Source organism: Semicossyphus pulcher, unplaced genomic scaffold, assembly GCF_022749685.1.
Source record: "Semicossyphus pulcher isolate SPU_LCO1_2020_fin unplaced genomic scaffold, fSemPul1.0.p SCAF_15, whole genome shotgun sequence".
Taxonomy (NCBI): domain Eukaryota; kingdom Metazoa; phylum Chordata; class Actinopteri; order Labriformes; family Labridae; genus Semicossyphus; species Semicossyphus pulcher.
In genome coordinates, this window is record NW_027211659.1 from 21,027,423 (window position 1) to 21,047,391 (window position 19,969).

A 19,969-nucleotide genomic window follows, 5' to 3' on the forward strand; every position below is an offset into this window, starting at 1 on the left:
GTCAGTCATTGTTACAACCAGCACACAGTTCGCAACAAAAGAAGGAGATTCCATCGCAAACTCAAATTAATTAAAATAAGTTACAATGACAAGTTTGACTTGCCCAGCAAAGGACCTTCAAGACCTAACAGAGTCAGTAACAGTACGTAGGAACGATGAAACAGGCCCTAGAAGTCATTGCAAGAAAAAAAAAAAAAGTAAGAAGAAATGATTTACCTGACTGAACAGCGAAGGCAGAAAAAACAGGCTTATTGAAGTGTATTGATGATAACATCATGGAGCCTCATCATCGCCATAATATTTGTTTCTTGAAATAATCCAAATGATTTAAGATTTAATTTGAGATAATTACTTTTTTATTGACGTATTAAAGGATCAGTTCACTGATTATCAACCTCAGTCCTATCATGCTATCATGGGGAGCTACTACCATTATGGGAGGGAAAAAAATACAATTTTGCTCTGTGCCTTTGGAGGACGCTATTCGCTTCTCCAATGGGCCCTGGAAAACCTCCGCCAGACTATGTAGCTCGCTCAACTACACTTCCTCAATCTAGGATGCCCGACTCCGATGTCTGCAGTGTTTAGTTTAAAAACCCACATACCGTAAAATGTAATCATTTGTTCCATGAGGTGCCTTGAAACGCTCCCTGGTCTCCTGCTTTCCCTCCCAAACATTCCACATTTATAACTGAGGCATGTCTCAATCAAAATAGTCAGGTTTGAAATGTAATTCTGAAGGGTTTTTTTTAGAAGATCCACTGGTATATTCTCGTCGTATTTCGGATTCTGTACCTCTCTGACCCATTGCCTGCAATGAAAACGATTGTATTTCACTCCAGCGTCTCTCGCTGGGCCGTTCCTTTCTGAGGGAGGGGCGCAGTGAATGCTGGGTATTGTAGGAATGTAGAATGGGCTAAACCACGAGATTTTTGTACAACTTTCTCCACAGCTATGGCGTCAATTTCAAATATTATTGGGGCAAATTGCACAGAGGTGGAATGGTGGGGCAAACTCATTCCACCTCCAGGCCAGCATCGGAGGTTTATGGTGCATTTTATGGTGTTGGGGATTCCCCAATACATTTTTTGAATGTGAGAATTGGAGTTTCTGCTGTTGTTGCTGAATTTATATACATGAAATGCAAATGATGTACTGACAAAACAGGACAGATGTCGTGGGAAGATGTATGGAGGAGATTTGTTGGTGGAAAGGCAGACTGATGAGGCTTCAGGCCCACCACCCAGAAATGAAGAATGAGTGTGAAAAAATGGATGGATTACTATTTATTGCAGTTTAGTGAGAGAACTGATAAATGACATGGGTTAGGAGTGCAGTTCCTCATAGGCACGCTTAGCTTAGCTTGAATATATGAATCTAGGTAGATGATGAGTGTGAGGGTGGATCATGTGTGTGTGGATGGATGTTGAGGATGATGATATGAGGACTGAGAAAGATATAAGCCTGCAGACGAGAATGGTAGCAAAAAGTGTTGCCTTTTGGTGTTTTGGTGTTTCTAGATGAAAAGAAAAGAAGAAAGGATATTAGTTAGTGTATAAACTTACTCTTGCGAGTGCTGTAATTAGCATGGCTGGTGAATTTTGTGTGAGACTAATATTTTACTTTTTTTCTGTGAATGGTATTTCAATTAACAGACTTTTCTCTGTCTGCCTTTCTTTCCCTGAGTGTCTCTCTTGGGCTTACCCTCTTACCCTGACAGACAGTGTGACCCTATAGAATTCCTCTCTGCACTTGTATTTCGTCACAGTGAAGCTGTTACTCACCTCTTGATCGACTTTTCTACATGTCTAGTGTGGTGCTATAAGAATATGTATGTCTGTGTTACCACTAGAGATGGATCATTTTATGCGCAATACCACTCAAAATGTCCAGGGCACACTTGGACCCACATTCAAAGATACCCCCTGTTCCTTTTTTGTTTAGTTCTATGCCTAACCAACCTCCTATATCAGCCGAGTCTCATGTTTTACCAGTCCAAATTGGGATTGAAGCCATTTTTTCTGATTTCTTATATGAAAACATCAGATTTGTACGGAGTGCTCCTCCTGACTCTGTCCTACATCACACTGTCCTCTGTTTCTATCTCCTTTCACTTCTTCCATTACAATTAGTTTTGTGGCTTGTGGTCATTTTGAAACTCGATTTGTAGAATTTACAGCCACCCATGCTGGTGCTAAAGCGTTCCTCTGTGTACAATGACTCAGATTAAATACTATGAAGGCAGTGTCTGAAATCTGCTGTTATGTTGTTAATGAGCTCCCCTTGGTAGGCTCTGACACACTGCTGTTGTTGCAGCCCGAGAATGGGTTCTTTTCCACTCAGTACTGGTTTATGTTTTTTTTGGACAAGACGATAGTTGCAAAAATGAAATGAGAAAATAATGACTCATCCCTAGTTACAATCCCAACTTGTTCTAAGAGAGAGGGGTGTAAACATAAACCTTGATGAAGAGTAGGACAAGTCTGTTTGTTTAGTGTTTTTATTGCCTGGAGCTCAGGGAGAGCCCTCTCCCAAACAAGAAATAAACCAGCCACGTGTAGAAATAAAAGTATAATGCTAAATACAATACCCAAAAGGAAAAGTTCCAATGCTAAAGCCAAACGGCATATCAACACAATGATAAAAGAAAAGGGAAAATGTTAAATCCCATGCCCAGTGTTCAGTCCGGCTCAGTCCTCGAAGCAGCGGCCCCGGGTTCAACTCTGTTCTTCGGCCCTTTGCTTCATGTCGTCCCTGCTCTCTCTTCCTACATTTATGACTCTATCAACAATCCTATCGAATAAAGACAAAGGCCAAAAAATAACAATAAAAAAACCCCAAATAAATGGCAACTCCTTTTATTGGTCCTTGTGAAAAGGAATTAAAAGTGGTCTTTCAGACGCCACAGACCGGTTACCGCAATTTAAAATATTTATTTAATTAACAGAAATCTTAACAGCTAAATCAACATCCTTTTTTTACATTAACAACATACTCATACTCTGTGTGTGTTAGGCAGGTAAAGTAGCAGAGTCTGGAGTCACATTCATCTTTGTAAGTTTCAAATAGTTCTTCTTGGACTCTTGCTGAAAAGCAATACTCTACCTAACCATCAGGAAAGCTAGTGCCAAATAAATGAATGAAACAACTCACCAAACAACTGCAGAAGTTTCTCTGCCTCTCTGTCAGCCAGTCTCATCTGTAAAAGTATCTCCTCTGTGTTCTCTGGTTAATGTAGTGCCAAATAAAGAGGCTTTCTTACTGAAAAGTGAAACGCAGTGAATTATTCAAATATAGTGTACAATCAATACCACTATTGATTTGTAGGAGGGACGTCCTTATAAGTGGATAAATAACGTGTGGAATTGACCCTATTTGCAGCGGCATATAGCCTAGCATCCGTGCCGGCACTCCGGTCAGTTTCCAAACACCGGGCCGTGCTGACCAGCATCCGCTGTATGTCGTGCACTTACTATTGATAAGTATCTCATACAACCCCACTTCAAACAAACTAACTAACCCTTGAAATAAAAACAGAAGCCAGTGAATAATAATTTTAAACAATAGGCCAGTTGCAATGGTTCCTGCTCTAATCAGGAAATAGTATACAGTTTAAATACAGACTGTGGGTTGTTGTTAAACGGATGACATGTTACAGATTGAAAACACTGCTGCTCGTCATTTAAAGTCTTAATTTTTTCAAATTTTTCTCGCGTCATTTTTCCTTTGGTTACTAATGCATCCTTGGTGGGAGCAACAAAGACGAAAGGAAAAGGCTTGGGACACATTCTTGTCCAGTTTCTTCAAAATTAGGCCTTGGCTAGGCTTTGTCTAAGCTGTTGCTTGCAACTTTTAATGAATTTAAATATATATATATCGCTCTGAAAGAGTAATCATCAAGCACATAGGCTGTGGTCTGAGATGTGCTGTGTTATTGCTTAGTCTTTATCTGATTGTAAAAGTGTTTTCATGTAATAAACTTCTTTCGGTAGACAGCGTGTATAGAAAGTATAAAAGTATGGGGCGTGTAGATTAACACATTTCAAGCTATGTTTGTATTTTCCCACTCCTCAGATTCAAGCATAAGCCTGGATGTATTATCGCACCTCACAGAATGGCATAGTTTCCTGGTTTTCACACAAGCTTCCACACAACTGTTCCAGTGTTGTTGCTCTTGCCTCTGCAGAGTCGGCCAGGTTTAGGCAGGTCTTTTTATATTATAGTGTTTTTATTACTTTCCTGTTGCAATATTCTCGCACAATCTTGCAGCTCTGGTTTGTTACTGTCCTCCCGAACATCTGGTTTGCAGTTGGCAGTGAGCCCATATAGTTTTTGTGCAGGTGTATGTCTTTGCTTACTTTGGTGGTTATTTTGTTATAAAATGTCTGGGTGGAATTATTTCCCTGTTGACTTTCATTTGTTTCAAATCCTTACATACACCCTTGTGACATGGATGGTTGCCTTTACTTTCTTGGGAGGTCATTATAAAGTGTCAATTTGTTTATATATACAGTATGTACGTATATATATATTTTTTTCTGCCATGCACAGACATCTTTTTATTGATTTGCTAAGACAAAATTTCCATTTCCCATCAGTTGTTAAACTAGTGCAGTGGAACGGGACGATTGCATGGCCTCTGGCTTCAGATATAAAGATATGTGTAGTTTATATTTGTTTTTGTGTGCATGCATATTGACATGTCATAGTGTTTGTATCAACAGCCCCACTGCACTAAAGCATAAAGCTCAGCGATGCACTGTCCCGCTTGTTTATTGGAAGCTCAAACATGTTGTGTATCCAAAGCAACACATCTGCCAAGTTTTAAGTTGCTCATATAATAAGATGTTGAGAAAAAGGCACCTTATTGGCTGGTATGTTTCACGTATTCATCTGAGCAGCAGGCTCACTGGAGAGGTCGAGATCAGCTTAATGTTTACTTTTAATGATAACTTTAAATTGTCATCCTAACACCTTCACACTCTCTGACTGTGCTCCTGTGGGATCGGAGTCGATCAGATAAAGGATTGCTGAGAAATGGAGAATGACAGACAGGCAGACAAACATTCAGTCTGTCCTTTCTTCCTCTGTAGAGGTTTTTTAACTACCAGGAAGTAAAGTTATACGAGCATCAAAAGCAGAAACATGTCCTTTGCAGGCAGTATGGATGTCAGGATGCAGATGGCTACCACTGTTCATCATATCTCAAGATGTCTTTTATAAAAACATTATGTACAGTTCCCAAACATTTTCTCCCATGTTCCAACAGACTTTAAACAGTGATGCGGCTCCAGTTTCTGATTTATTTTTTCTGATTTGATTTGAAGGTTTACGCCAGCTTGTTTGTGTTAACAGAGGAAACAGAAGAAGGATGGTGATGAAATGATGGAAGGATCTTGTCTATCTTCTCCTCCCCCTCTTCCGTTGTCTCATTTTAGCCCACCATCTGGTGTTGTCTGCTAATGTCTGTGCTCGCTGTAGAACAAAGACATTACACCACCTCTACACACACACCCACACACACACACACACACACACACACACACACACAGTCAAAGTCATTTTTTTCTGTGACATACGATTCAATTCATGCAAATTCCACAATATAACAAGCATACATCCACCTGCTGTGTTGGCTCTCTGTTAAGGTATTTTGTGCACACATACTCACAATCATTCGCACATACAACATAAAAGGCAGTTTTTCAGTCATTCTCTTCACACATGGACAAGCATACGCCTGCTGAGTTGGCTAGAGCCTTTAAACTAATGTTTGAAACAAAGATGCTCTTTTTCTGCTTCCAGACATTTCACACCTATCTTTCCCGACTCGTTCTCTTGTTCCTAAAGAAAAGAGAATAATAGAAAATATACTTAGTGTTACTTTGGCAATGCAATCGGTAGTTAACTTAATTTGAAATCTATGAAAAGGTTTTCTTTGTTGTTTTTTTCCCTAAAAAGTTATCATCATCGTTATCATTATTTATTTAGGCCATGTCTACACGTACACAGGTATTTTTTAAAACGCAGTTTTTCCCTCCTTCGTTTACGAAAAAAATTAAAACTCCATCCACACAAGCACGGTTATCAAAAAATCACCGTCCAAACTAAAACGCAAGAGAAACGCTGTCATGAGAATGCCACACCAACAGGCGGTGATATAACCCAGTTGTGCAAAAAAGAAAAAGAAAATCACGGCCAAAAAGTCAAAAGTCTGAAAAAATCTATTGCCAGAAGACTACCTGGCGGGCTTGAATGGCGCATTGAGGAAGGGGGACAATATATCAATATAGTGGACGAGTAACTGTACATATATGTTTAAACATGGAAAAAGCCCTTTTAGCAAGGTTAGATGCATCGCTGTTTTTGTCATGTCTGACATTTTGCAAGGAATGTCGCCTCATTTGTGATGCCTTACAAAAGAGATAATGGTGCACAGCCTGATGTCACGAGCCTAAAGCGCTGTTTACCCCGTATACACGTCTCCGTGGAAACTGAGTTTCTAAAAGTCGTCACCCTGGCCTGAGTGTTTTGACCGAAACTGTTTTTTGTGTGGCTACGTTTTGAAAAATACCCATGTACATGTAGACATGGTCTTATTTAAATCCTTGGAAAACACTTCGAGGGAGAACCCTCATTTACAATGGTACTGAGGTACAGACAACATTTCCGGGGATTTCCGTGACATGCACTTTTAGTCAACTGAAGAGAGATCACAGACCTGTGTGTGTTTCTTTTGCTCTGTACCTGGCTCAATAATGTCGCGATCTGTCCATATTCCCCTCCCCCCAAACACTGTTATATAAAAGAAAATAAATAGTCGAATCTTTGTATTGAACGGCCAAATCCAACTTAAAGAAATCTGATTGGGGTACAGCCCTACTATAACACACAAAAGTTAAAATGTCACAGTTCAGGTAAAAGCATATAGATTAGTGGACTGTGGACATTATGCAATGGAGGCTTTCGATCTCCTCAGCAAATGTACTTGCATAGTGGACCACGATAGGCCTACAAACTAGTTTTGAAGTCATAAATACCGTTCGTGCACAAACTTCTTGAAATTAGATTTGAGGTTAGCACAGACTTTCTTCCTTTTAGCAGGTACACTTTAAAACAAACTGTGTCGCTCTCTGCAAATACTGTATATCCCTCTGCACAGTGCAGCTCAAACATCCAAGTAAAGTAATAAAAAGCTAAATATTGTTCTTTAGCGGAAGGACACTTCGAGAAACAGGAGTAGACCAGATGAAGACAAAAGAAAATTACAGCATTTTGTTTCATTCATCAACATCTACCTTAACTTAAACACACAAATAATAAAAAGTTATGTAGCACAACATTACACAATGGATGAGAATATGCAAATATTCCATTCACAAGCATGTTCTGGCTGTTAATACTGAGGATTGAATGAAAGGTTTAAGTGTGATTCCATCGAGCTATTTGTGTAGCTCTGTTTTTGGCATCCAGGATGCCATGAGCTGAAAGACTGTCTTCTATCTGTCCTTTTTTTTTCTACGACAGGAAACATTCTCCTTAGAGCCAGATGCTCCTCACACACACACTGACATATTAAATCAGTAAACAGTTGGCAGCTGGTGACAGAGCACATTCAAAACAAAACAACTTTATTGAACAGTTTCTTCATTCTGATTATCCCTCATCCATCACTGCTGCAGCCTCTTTGTGTGTGCGCGCATGTGTGTGCGTGGTCGTGTGTGCGCGCATGTGTGTGTGTGTGTGTGTGTGTGTGCACACTCCTTTGCAGTCTGTTGTGTTTTTGTCTTTGTGTGTATGTGTGTTACATCTCGCTGATATCGTCACCAATGTGACCTCACAGAATCACTACAGTAGATCCCCCATCTGTTACACCCTCAGAGACCTATGTATGCACATACACACACATGCACACACATACTCGTTGGCAGCTTGGTGTCTCTGCAGGAGCTGCCATCATCCCAGCGGAGAGCAGCTGAGAAGGGTATCATGTCTCTGTTCTCTCTCTCGATCTGGCTCTGTCTCATCTCACATCTCTCCGCTGTTTATTGAAGGTTTATCAGCTCTTTCGTCAGCCTATCGTCTAAAGTCGCTGCTGTGTCTTCAAGCCCTCAGCACACAAGTGTCACACACACACATTCATGTCAGTTGTGGGTTCAAGACAGCGGGGAACAGCATTGGTATTGTCAAAGCGAGACGTGTTACCAAACAAAGGTTTTGTTCAAAGTAAAAGCAACAGTTTAGTTGATAGAAATATGAATGAAAAGGAATCCAAAGTGATGTCGAAGATTTTCATGTAAATAAATATCTGCTAAGTCACTATCTATTGCCGAATGAGGAAACACAATGGTGATAGAGCCTATGACCCACTGATGAAAGCCTTTGCATTTGCGTTATATAGTATTGTTACGGACTGGGTGTCTGTGTCAACATTCACAGAAAAAATCATAAGTGACGGCCAGTTAGTGACGCGTTTTTCATTACCCAGCAGTGGTTGGTCTGCCAGAGAGGGTAGACGGAGCTAAGCGGCCACATTTCTGGTTTCTGAAAATGTTGCGAGCAAACACTTATCTACTATGGCTGAACAAACAAGCGATGACTACAAATATAACAAATATAAAAATCCAAAGAAAATGAAACAAATTCGACGCTCAGATGAAGGCAAACAGTCTAAAAAGGAAAGCGACCGTCAGCGAGGAAAATCAAGAGTTACAACCGTGACAAAGGGAACCAACTGTAGACGTCTGGAAAAAGTGTCCTCCTGCAATCATGTATTGCCATTAGGGGGCGCCCAGGAGAACAAAACTGAAATCTTCGAGATTGTCAGTTTAAAGAGTGACATTTTGTTAAATCAGCCATCAAACTTAATTTAGCACAAAGAGTGGCAAACAGGGGCAGTTGGCCTCTATCCAAAGGCAAACAATAATCAACCTCCCAGCACCTCTGAAGATTACTTATTAACGTCGTTGTAACAATTTTATTTTGGAACAGTTTTGTTAAAGGTCTGTGAGGAACTTTCAGTTTGTGTTGATTTTGACGCCCCCTGTGGAAAAAGCCGTACCTCTGATCTCTTTGCTGATTTTGTCCTGTACATGCTTAAGTGGTGGTTTTTAACAAAAAAATCTAAAAAAAAAAATCAGTCATGTGTATCACTCACTTTAAACTTTTGCCTTGGAAATGTAAACAAGGCAGCGTGCAGTTTATGACTTCGTTTGACACCTTTTCCCCGCCAGCTGTTTCAGTCATTAGAATAACTATATACAAATAATCAGTCTTGTCGCTGATGGTCTGGTTTACTTTTGTAGGTTATATAGAGTAACTAGAATTCATTTCAGGCTGTTTCATAACCATCAAAAAACTCCTCACAGGGGTTTAAACTATTTTATTTAAATTTTGTCTACCAAGAAACAAAAAATTGCTGTTTTACACTCTTCTTTTAGAGCTTGAAGAGGGTCATAAAAATCAGCAATGGCCGACAAAGTAAAGATGGATAACAGTGGAACAAAATGTATGATTTGATTTTTAAGATCAAATGTACAATGCTGGCCTGGCTGTGGCTATGTGAATACAAATGGGAAATGTATTTGAACTCTTGGCCTGCATTAGATAAAACCTGGTGGGTGTAGAGTCAAGAATTCAAGATGATTGGTAAATAGTACAACACTTCCTCTGTCAATATCACATACACACAATCTGCCAAGTTTGAACAAGCCTATGTTTCGTGTCTTCACCTTCCTTCTGCATATGCACATCCGCATGCCCTTTCAAACACTTTCAGTTCTGCTCCTATAACCCGTTGTTACCACACCCACTCACCACATACAATCACATTTCATCAAATAATTTAAGTCTGCGCTAAGAATTCTCTGTAGAAGATCCCCTTTTATGTGTCCAATGGTGTCAAGACAACAGCAAGGATTTGCAAAATGTTGCCAAGAAACGATTCGGTGCTCATGTAGTGAGCTTTGACACATGAACAGAAGGCTGCCCAGCGCGCACCATGACCCCATATTACAAAGTGACCGCCCCTGACCACTTGTAGCCTTGGAAAACGAACCCTGCGCCGCACACATCTGCTGTGGGGTTCACGGGACTTGAAGGCCGGCTTGCCCTGCATGTGTCGACCTGTAACATGCAGCTCTAGGGTACATTGTACATCACAGCAACAACAACAAAAGTGTTGTTCTCGTTGAACTACAAAAGAGGTCGCCTTATCAGTCAAAACATACAGTACTGTATCTGTGTCCCTTTGTTAACCAATTCATCATCCTCTTTCTTCCTCCGTTGGGTTGTAAATGCTCCTCACTTGCACTATCATTGTGGTCTCTGGGTCTCCCACTACAACCTTGACACTGACCATTAAGGGACAGTGGGAGAGGGAGTGGGGGATCTGACAACAGGGATGGGATCCTGAGTAGTCAGTGACGGGAGAATTAAGTCAAAAGCAAAGCCCATTACGTCAGTTTTTTTCTTTCCTCTGAGTACTTACCTTAGTCATTTGTGTGTCTGTGTGTGTGTTCACACGCCTACTGCCACATTTAAGCACAGCGGCTACTGTTGTTTGGCCTTGTAAAATGGGTCCTCGGGTAGTCATTTCCACTGTATGGGACTTTCCACACACACACACGTTCAGTTTCTCTGCATGGCTGGGTAGAAGGGCATCTGCAACAGCTCTCATTAAAAGACCATGTTTCAGAAAGCAGGTGTCCTATAATATAATGACAATAAAGTTTATAGCAGATTATAAAAGTATACCTCCAATATTATTCACACAACTAAAATCCTCTTATCTCCTCCCTCATTTTTATCTTTTTTTATCTCTCCCTCTGCCTTACAGTTCATCTGGGCTTTAGGGATGAATTAAGGGGCACTATTTTATGTGTTTGTGTGTTTTAGTTGACTGCTTAAGCTCATTTCAGCATAACATTTCTTTCCATCTTTTATACACACGGCTCAGTTTAATAAAACACATACTCATTCTAGCACATGGACAGACACTGAGCTGTCTTTTTAATAGCGTGTCGTCCTGTTGATCCATCATTGTGGCAACCCATTTAAATGTTAAACGACCGGCATGAGGGAGTTCATCTATGCAAACAGCTTTTTCTATAACTGGGTGGGTTTGATAGAGTTCATGTAGCAAAGATACAAACACCCTTTTATAGCAGCAGCCAGAGAACCCACACATGAGCGCACATCATTGTATTGTATTACAAACGGATATAGCCACCTATCATAGCAATGAGGCTGAGATAATAGAAATCTTCCATGAAATTGCAGCTTGCACTTGCAATTTGTGCCCTTGTCCACTCCTGTGTGCGTCTGTGTTTTAAACAATTTAAGTTAATGAAAAAGAGACTTGTTTAATTTTGTGCTTTTTCTTTGTTCAGCCAGTAGATAAAAGCGCTTTCTCTTTCAATATACTTGGTTGTAAATAATCCTCAGAATAGTCAGGTTTGACACCAAATAATGATTTCTTTTACTTTCCTCAAGGGCCTTTTGTTTGTCTGGTAGATTATGGGAGGAAGCCCGGAGGCTGTTCTTATTCATTGTTTCTTGGGAAATTGAATTCATCACCCAGATAACCAACTTTACATACATTTGCATATTTTTGTCAGATTCCATAAAACATCTCGCAGCCCTATGGGTGGTCCTGACCCCCAAGCTGAGAACTGCTGCTTCAAACTTTTCTCCAATGTAACAACACCCGTCCGGTGTAAATTCAATCTGACATTATTTCTGTCTTGTGCTGAGTGCAGGAAAAAGAAATCATAAATTAACAAAGCAGGGCAGTTAAATCAGATAAATAAAAAATGCGGCAGTGGTGGGAAAAACTGAAAACTTGCTAAATCATGAACATTACTCTGGACAAATTCTCAGAAACTAATAAATTGACAATGTAATTATGCATAGAAAGTAGCAAACATTTCTCTTCTGGGAAGTTCTTTGGAAGGTCGCGGAGCTTCCTATCAGGTCTGGACAGTCAGTCTGATGAGAGCTTTTTCCAGCAGGGAAAACAGTTTTCTGCAGAGTAGAGGACTTTGTGTCGGCTTAACGCTGTTAAACCTACAATCCCCACAGACAAACACTGTCTAAACCTGACACTGCTGACCCACACAAACAAACACACACTCGCGCAAACAAACACACAGACTCGCACAGCATTGATGCAAACACATAGACAGGCAGTCTAAAGTTCTGCACATGCACAACATAAGTACATTCAATTATTCATGGATTTCTGGCACACACAAACATACAAAGTAATGTAAATAAACATATACACACACTGATAGACAGATTTTTGATTGTGGGGACAAACAAAAAGGCAGTCATGCAATATTTTACAACATGAAACATTACAGCAAACATACCGTCAGACACAGTCACACGAGCTTCACACCCACAGCTTCTTCCCTTGCTTCCTAAAGACATGTTTAGCTGCGGTTCCTCTATTTGTTTAACAACACTTTCCTTGCTTCCAATATGTTAGTAATTCAATGGTAACCCACTTGATTGCAACATCTGTTAGCATGTTAATGACCTACAGAGGCTAACTGTATATTTCTAGCTCAAGTCCACCAGTCAGTTTAGAATTGAAGAAGCCTTTCAGATGAGAGGTGAAACATCTTCAAGAACTTTAACCAAGTCCAGTTGCCTTTTGGATTAAGCTTCAAATGTTTAAATGAATCATTAGGAAACAAATAATTTTGTTCCAGAAGTTCCTTTAAATGTTATTCATACTCCCTCCCATACCACACATTGCCTAAAGGGATATTTGAATTGATGTTGCATGAGTGTCTGTTTTTTTTAAAGAATATTTTTGGGGGCTTTTTGCCTTTATTAGATACGATGGCTGAAGAGGGACAGGAAAAGTGGGGAGAAGAGACTAGGGGATGGCGTGCATCAAATGATCGGCAGACCGGGAGTCGAGCCAATCAGTGCGACGATGACTGCAACCTCTGTATAAGCGGTGCCTGCTCCACTAAATGAGCTAAACCAGCCCCCCCTGCATGAGGTTCTTATCAATACTGAGTTTATAACCTACAGCAGATGGCGGCCAACATGGTCCCTGTTAAGAAGAGGTGGCCAAAGAACCAGCACAGAAGCTCTGCTGTGTAACACTGACGATGGGTTAAAAATGTTTCCTTTAACCACACTTAAACTCCAGTGACATAATATGGAAATATCTTATTTTACAAGCTGGAATAAAAATTTAACTGGAATAGAAAATGTCTGATGTTAGCGTTCTGTGTGGGCATCAATTGAGCTATGATTAATCTCTGTCAGATTCAAGATATTAATGCACAGTCTGTACGCAAGGGCCAGTATTATTTGAGTCTGTGGCGTTCTGGTTTTTGACTGTAGTCTGAGTAGCATTGTACGCTGGTGATTCTGCAGGCTTTGGCTTCACAAAGATAGCAAAAGCAGTGGAACCCATCAACCCGTGATGTCATTTTGGAACCCATCAGCTATCATACAACAACTAGCGTTATATTGAGCTCTATAAACAGACATGCGCGTATAAGTGCAGCTAACAATCCCGTCATCGACGTCGTCTCTCAACTCCAACTCCATTATTTCTGGGCAGACTGTTGAAGATGAACAGTGCACGGAAACCGAAGTCTTGGCAAGGAATGGCTAAATCATTGTGACGTCGTCAGACAATAGGCGATGTTTTCCGAGATTGATCTACCATAAATCTTTGCTTTTATAGAATATCATTTATTCAGAACCCTTTTTTTTACCTGATAAAGTTAGAAATCAGTTTTCTTAATCCAATAGACTAGATTCTATTTAAAATATAATACAAATAAAGAGTGAATGAAAGGGTTTTTTTTTTTTTTTTCAGTATGAGGGATGGGCTAGTGTTTTTTGTAGAGTGCTGTTTATTTGTCATTTTATTTCAAAGAAGTATAATCCATATGTTGTGAAACAGTGCTACCTCTCCCACTAAGCCATCACAGCCTTCAAGCACACACTTTCATCCTGCGGGATCCACTCGCTCTCTTTCTTACTGATATTTTCCCCACCAACTGTCTGAGACTCGTTGATAACACAATGTTTTTCACCATCCCTCTGGGTTTATAATAGTCATTTTTATCTATACAGTCAGTCTTTCACTCTTATTTCTCTGTTTTACAATCTTTCTTCCCTCTCCATATTCCCCGCGCTCTCACTACTTTTGTCCCTCTGGTTCTTTGTGTTTGCCGTACTCTCCAATTACCTCTTGAAAATGCACAGGTCATTTTATTGATATTGCTGAACTGAGAGAAGAAAAAAGACGTATAAAAGCAGGTCGGCCAAATGGCTTTTTCTTCAACTCTTTTTCTCTCTCTTTGGAAATAGACTAACTAGATAAAATAGCTGCAATTTTTTACCCATAGAGAAATTTAGCTGAAAAGCTCCTTGTGATGGTTTCTCTCAAATGGAAAAGCTTTTAGTTTAGCTTTAGGAGACTATTCATGCCAAATGAGCTGACCTCTGTCTCCTCACCCTCACCCTCTCCCTACCCTCTGCTATTCCTCATCTTTGTCTCTCCCTCTACCCCAATTTTATCTCTCTCAATTTTTTCTCTCTCGCTCCCAGAGGGACGAGGATTCCCGTGTGCCAGTCTTTGTTTCTGAGAACGGGAAGGAGCAGCTAATGTTCGAGGTGCCCCTTAATGACAGCGGCTCAGCGGGGCTCGGCATCAGCCTCAAAGGAAACAAGTCAAGGGAGACAGGAGAGGACCTGGGAATCTTCATCAAATCCATTATACATGGAGGGGCTGCATACAAGGTGACATAAGACTCTTGTGCATATGCAAATGAGCACAGAGAAAAAGAAGACACACTGTGTCCTGAAAAATACTAATTTGTAAAGTAAATCCCAGAGAGAGTCAATAAAGTGCTGCCACCTCAGCTGTCTCTGCTGCCATGTGCTCCTGTTCTGTTAACCTTTGACCTCTTACTCACCAGGACACACTTGACATGCTGTGGACAGCAGGGAGACAGTCTGGCAGACATATGCACACATACACACACACACCTGTGCAACGTGTAGCATGTATCAGACGGACAGGAATAGACAGAACTGCTGTAGAGGAGTTGTAAACAGCACACCAGGGAAGTCAGACAGATGGAGCCGATAGCATTTTTTGGATGCTAGTGTGCAGCTGAATACAGTTCTAAAGTCAAAGGAAAGTGTGTGTGTGTGTGTGTGTGTGCGCGCTCAATTAAGTGCGTCAGTCAAGGTAGTCTGGATATATTCTGATTCACAGAGATGACCAGCGCAGAATACAGGTGTGTGTTTGTTCAAGTATATGCAGAAGCTGAATTAGCAGCTCAGTGATTATTGCAATTATGAACATATAACACTGTTTACTTCCGTTTATTAATTAAAAGCAGACTTGAGTGGTGCACATGGATGGAGCCCTTTGATTTATTTTGTAATAACATTAAACATTCTGCTTCAATCACATTGGGACACATCCATGCAAACATGAACACAAGGTTACAAGAGATTTTAACTAAGAGATGCATAAACCTGTCAAACATACATAACTCTAAAATCCAGTCACTCAACATGCACACATTGTCTTCTACATCTGACGTGTGTGTGTGTTCTTAGGATGGGCGTCTGCGTGTCAATGACCAGTTGGTAGCTGTCAACGGAGAGTCGCTGCTGGGACGCTCCAACCATATTGCCATGGAGACGCTCCGCCGCTCTATGTCACAGGAGGGAAACGTCAGAGGAATGATCCAACTAGTGGTGCTGAGGACTCTGAAGGTAAACATCTCTTACACACAGTTAAACACACACTGAACACTCTTGGCCCTCACTGACTTAGAGCATTTTTTTGGGGCCTTTGCCACTGCCTCTTTCTACGCATACTGACTCTTAAGCCCTTCCATCCATTCTTCAACATACTTGTTTCTCTGCTCTTACCAGCAGCAGCAAAAGAGCATTTGCACTTCAGCTATTCAGATTTTGTGTGTCTGTGTGCTCCTTTGTGTGTGTAAGAGAGAGAGGAAGAGAGAGACGGAGTGTTCTTCGCTCAGCTCTATCTCTTTTCTTTATGAGTAAAAAGAGATGCTTTTCATCTTGGCTGCCTTTCAGCTGTTGCCTTTCAGAGAGTTTATACAAACCTTTGCAGACACAAAGTTGGGTTGTTGGCTCAAGTGTGAATGGCCTTTTGCAGGCCCTGCTAGTGGAAGTAAAGCTGCCTATACTGTATACACCTTGGATGCTATGCTCACACACAAGAGTGACAACCACAGATAAATGGACTTACACAAAGTATAACACACATAACAAAGCTTTAGTGTTTAGGTCTATTAGTACATATACCGTAAAATCCGGAATATAAGTCGCGGCGGAATATAAGATGCAGCCTGTTTTTGGGGGTATAGCAGAGGGAAAATGGTTTTCCATAGCTATTTTTTAATAAAAGTGTGTATACAAGTTATGTATATAAGTTACCACTTAACAACCGGATAATGCCGTAGTCTGGGTCGTAGCGCAATAACATACCTCTCTGCATTTTATACTGTTATATTGATTGCACTTGTATATAGGATGCAGCACACTTTTTAGATGAAGTACTAAAAGTGAGTCTTATACACCTTTTTTTACGGTAGTTTTTTCCCGTCATTGCAAAACAAGGTTGGACAAAATAATTGCAATACGTTCCAGTATTAGAGAATACAGTTCAATAGTATTACAAACTACAGCCTTTAAAAAAACTCTTAAAAATTAAACATTTTTAGTTTAGGAATTGTGACCCACTGGAACATAGAAAAGTAAACTCTGTTTTAGGTAGTTGTGCATTGTAATCCTGAGTGTGTCTGTTTGTGCATGATGTTATGTGCCTGTACTGCTCGCAGGTCTCAGGTCATTCCGCAGTCAATAGCTTGATGGAGAAAGCTGTTAGCAACATCAAAGAGTTGCATCCATGTTTTCCTCCTTGTCTTAAGAGTATAGAAGGTATAAAGGTTACCCGGAGAGGTAGATAATGGCAGATAGATGAGAGACTGTACCTTAAAAGCCTTTTTGGGCTTCAGTATTGATGTTTTCAACATTACAGAAGTGGACCACTTTACTTTTTTCACCCTCTGATCTTTTGTCTTCTTTTTCTTGTCTATTTCCTTGGCTCTTTCTTTCTCTCAGTTGCTCTTACTGTATTTATCTTCAGGCAGTTCTCAGTAATCCCTCACTATATCCAGCTGCTCTTTTCATTCAGTAACTCCCCAAACAATCTATCTCCAAGATGATAAGTGTGGTTCTGCACAGGATGCATTGGGGTAATCTGAGGCTGTTCTTTGGCATCAGCACTGTGGTTGCTACGATATATCAATGTCTAACTTTGAATGAAACTACAGTCTTGCTATTGTACTTATTAAATCTCTATTGTTACCTTGTGATTTATTTTACATTATAGGCAATTTAGAGTTTTATCTTATCATATTATGGTAAAATGCCTTTAGTTGGTTAGATTCATCACTTATTTGGATTGATTTGTTCGTCTGGACAGATAACGCTAGTTAGCATTGTTACATGGGAAAAATATAAAACTGTAATGCATGTAAGACATCCAGCTGAAGCTTATTTAAAGATCTGTGTAATTATAGGTTGGTGAGACTTTTTGTTTTCAGGGAAAGACATGTAATAAAGGTAATGTAATGCAGAAATATTCCTTACTTTTAAAACGTACTTAAAGATAATGTATTTATATCTTTCCAAAGTACTTTTGCTTTCATAGAAGCGTTTGCTTTTCAAGTGTAATCTGATTGCTCTATGACACCAGCTAATGGGATGGGAGAGAGCCAGGAAGGGGAGGGGCCCAACAGGACATGTAACACACTGAAGAGTGATATTTCTTGGGTTGAGGTTAGGGGGGAGCTGAGCGAGGGGTGGGAGCAGCTGCTCAGTGGGGGGTCAAGAGGAAGATGACAAGCAGGATGTATTATACATACACACACACCCACAGCACTGTGATGTCTTCTTTGTTGTTTCAGTGGAGTGCTGCGTCTTTTCAGCTAGGCAGACACACAAAGAAACACTTAAACACACTTAACCGCACAGGCAAGATGACATAAATATGTATACATGTTAATGAATACGTACAGTTTCCAAACACACACACAAAGGACAAATAAATGCAAATCAAATTCCTGATGTAATAATACAGGCACAAAGACACACATCAACACTAGAAAGGATGCTTTGTTTGACTATTACAGCACCCAAAAAGGGCCAGCCCTCGGGGGGGATAGGTGACACACACACACACACACACACACACGCATACACACAGAAGACTGAGGCAGTGTTAGAGACAGTTACAACCCACAGGCCATGGGAAATGTGTCCCCCTGTTTCACCTTCATCCTCTACTGTCTGTTGAGTGTCTCCCTCTTCCTCTCTGTATTCCATCTCCTTCACATCTAATTGTGTTTGAATAGACTACTGCAATGCTCTCACCCTCTCCTTTGGCCATTACTCTATTTAAATGCAATCCACATACCAGTAACTTGCACTAAAAAGTAAAAAAAAACAACATAAAAAGGTTCCTCTCAAACTGCTTTTTTTTCGATAAAGCTTTAAATACTGTTACTCTCTTGCAGATGTAGCTGCTTGTGCTTGCTTTCAAAAATACAAGAAAGCAAGGTGGTGGGTGGGGGGCACCATAAGACCACGATATCTCTATGAAATGTGTTTGTAAAGTATGAAATGTGTTTGTTAAGTTCTTAACTGAATTGTGTCTTTTCTGTTTTAGGATCAATATGAGGAGTCACCCAATCGCTCATTTGACAGCTCCTCTGGCCTGTCCGGACTGGTGGGCCCAGTGAACGGTCAGATAGGAATGCCCAGTCACACTAATGGCCATATTAACCCTCCTATGATGGAAAACACTCTCTATGCTTCCAATGGTGAGTTTTAGTCATCAGTGTTTATTCAGAAGGTTAACAGACATTGACATTAATTCTGATGCATTTGCATGACATACAAAAGCAAACCAGACCATCAGGAACAATATTTATTATTTCTAAATAATTATTTTTAATGCCTGAAACTGCTGACAGGGGGTAGGTGTCAGACGAAGCGATTAACTGAACACTCTTTGTTTACATTTGACAGGGCAAAAATTTCAAGTGAGTAACTGTTAAAGAAAGCAGGATGAGATTTGTTGTTTAAAACCACCCCTTAAGCATGTTAATGACAAAAAAAAAAAAAAGAGATAGGAGTAAGGCTTTGTCCACAGGGGGCGCCAAAATTGACCGATACATAAACCGAACGTTCCTCGCAGGAGCTTTAAGAAGGGAACATTTCTAACTTTCTACATTTTTATTGATCCTCAGTTTTTGCATTGCAGCTTATATAAAAAAAAAAACTATAGATTCTTTTTAGAAGCTGTTTAATATCACTCAACAAATTAACAGATTAGTATTAAACTGGTTTGTATTTGCATCTGGCAATGACAAGTTTAAAACAATATATTACTTGTATTTTTTCACATTTTTCAGTTATAGTTTCAACTTTTTTGCTTCGTGTTCAGGCCGAAATGCTTATCGTCCATGTAAAGTTTGGGTGAGATTGGAGCCTTTACAGCCGAGTTACAAACTACTTCCTTTTTAGTGGTGAATCATGCAAATTTGAGTTTTGTACACAAGTTTGATCGCTTTCCATCATTCAGGTCTCCTTTTGCTGTACACAAAATGTGAGGTGGATCGGAGTATGATCGTCAGTGCCTGTCTGCCTCTCGTTTTATGTTTATATTAAAAACATTAACATAAAATTCAAAATTAACACTCAGCATTATTTTCTTATATTAAAGTGAATGGTGCATTTCTTAAGCATTCACTTGAGCGTTGGTGACTGGCTTTTAGAGAAATTATACCATATACACAAACACTAATCAGACCGTTCAGGCTTACACTTTACATAGACGTACACCCCAATGCCTTTACTTCTGTTTTCAGAGCAG

The 19,969-nt window shown here is 40.1% G+C and overlaps 1 protein-coding gene across 4 annotated transcripts in view; it reads left to right on the forward strand.

Annotated features, from left to right (window-relative positions):
- The window catches only part of pard3bb (par-3 family cell polarity regulator beta b), a 235,392-nt gene that overhangs the window by 83,856 nt on the left and 131,567 nt on the right, over positions 1-19,969 (forward strand). For all 4 annotated transcript variants that reach the window (XM_069662799.1, XM_069662800.1, XM_069662801.1 and 1 more), the window contains exons 12-14: positions 14,590-14,781; positions 15,613-15,771; positions 18,761-18,914. In XM_069662799.1, the coding sequence (XP_069518900.1) occupies positions 14,590-14,781; positions 15,613-15,771; positions 18,761-18,914 (505 nt within the window). The remainder of the gene's footprint in view (positions 1-14,589; positions 14,782-15,612; positions 15,772-18,760; positions 18,915-19,969) is intronic.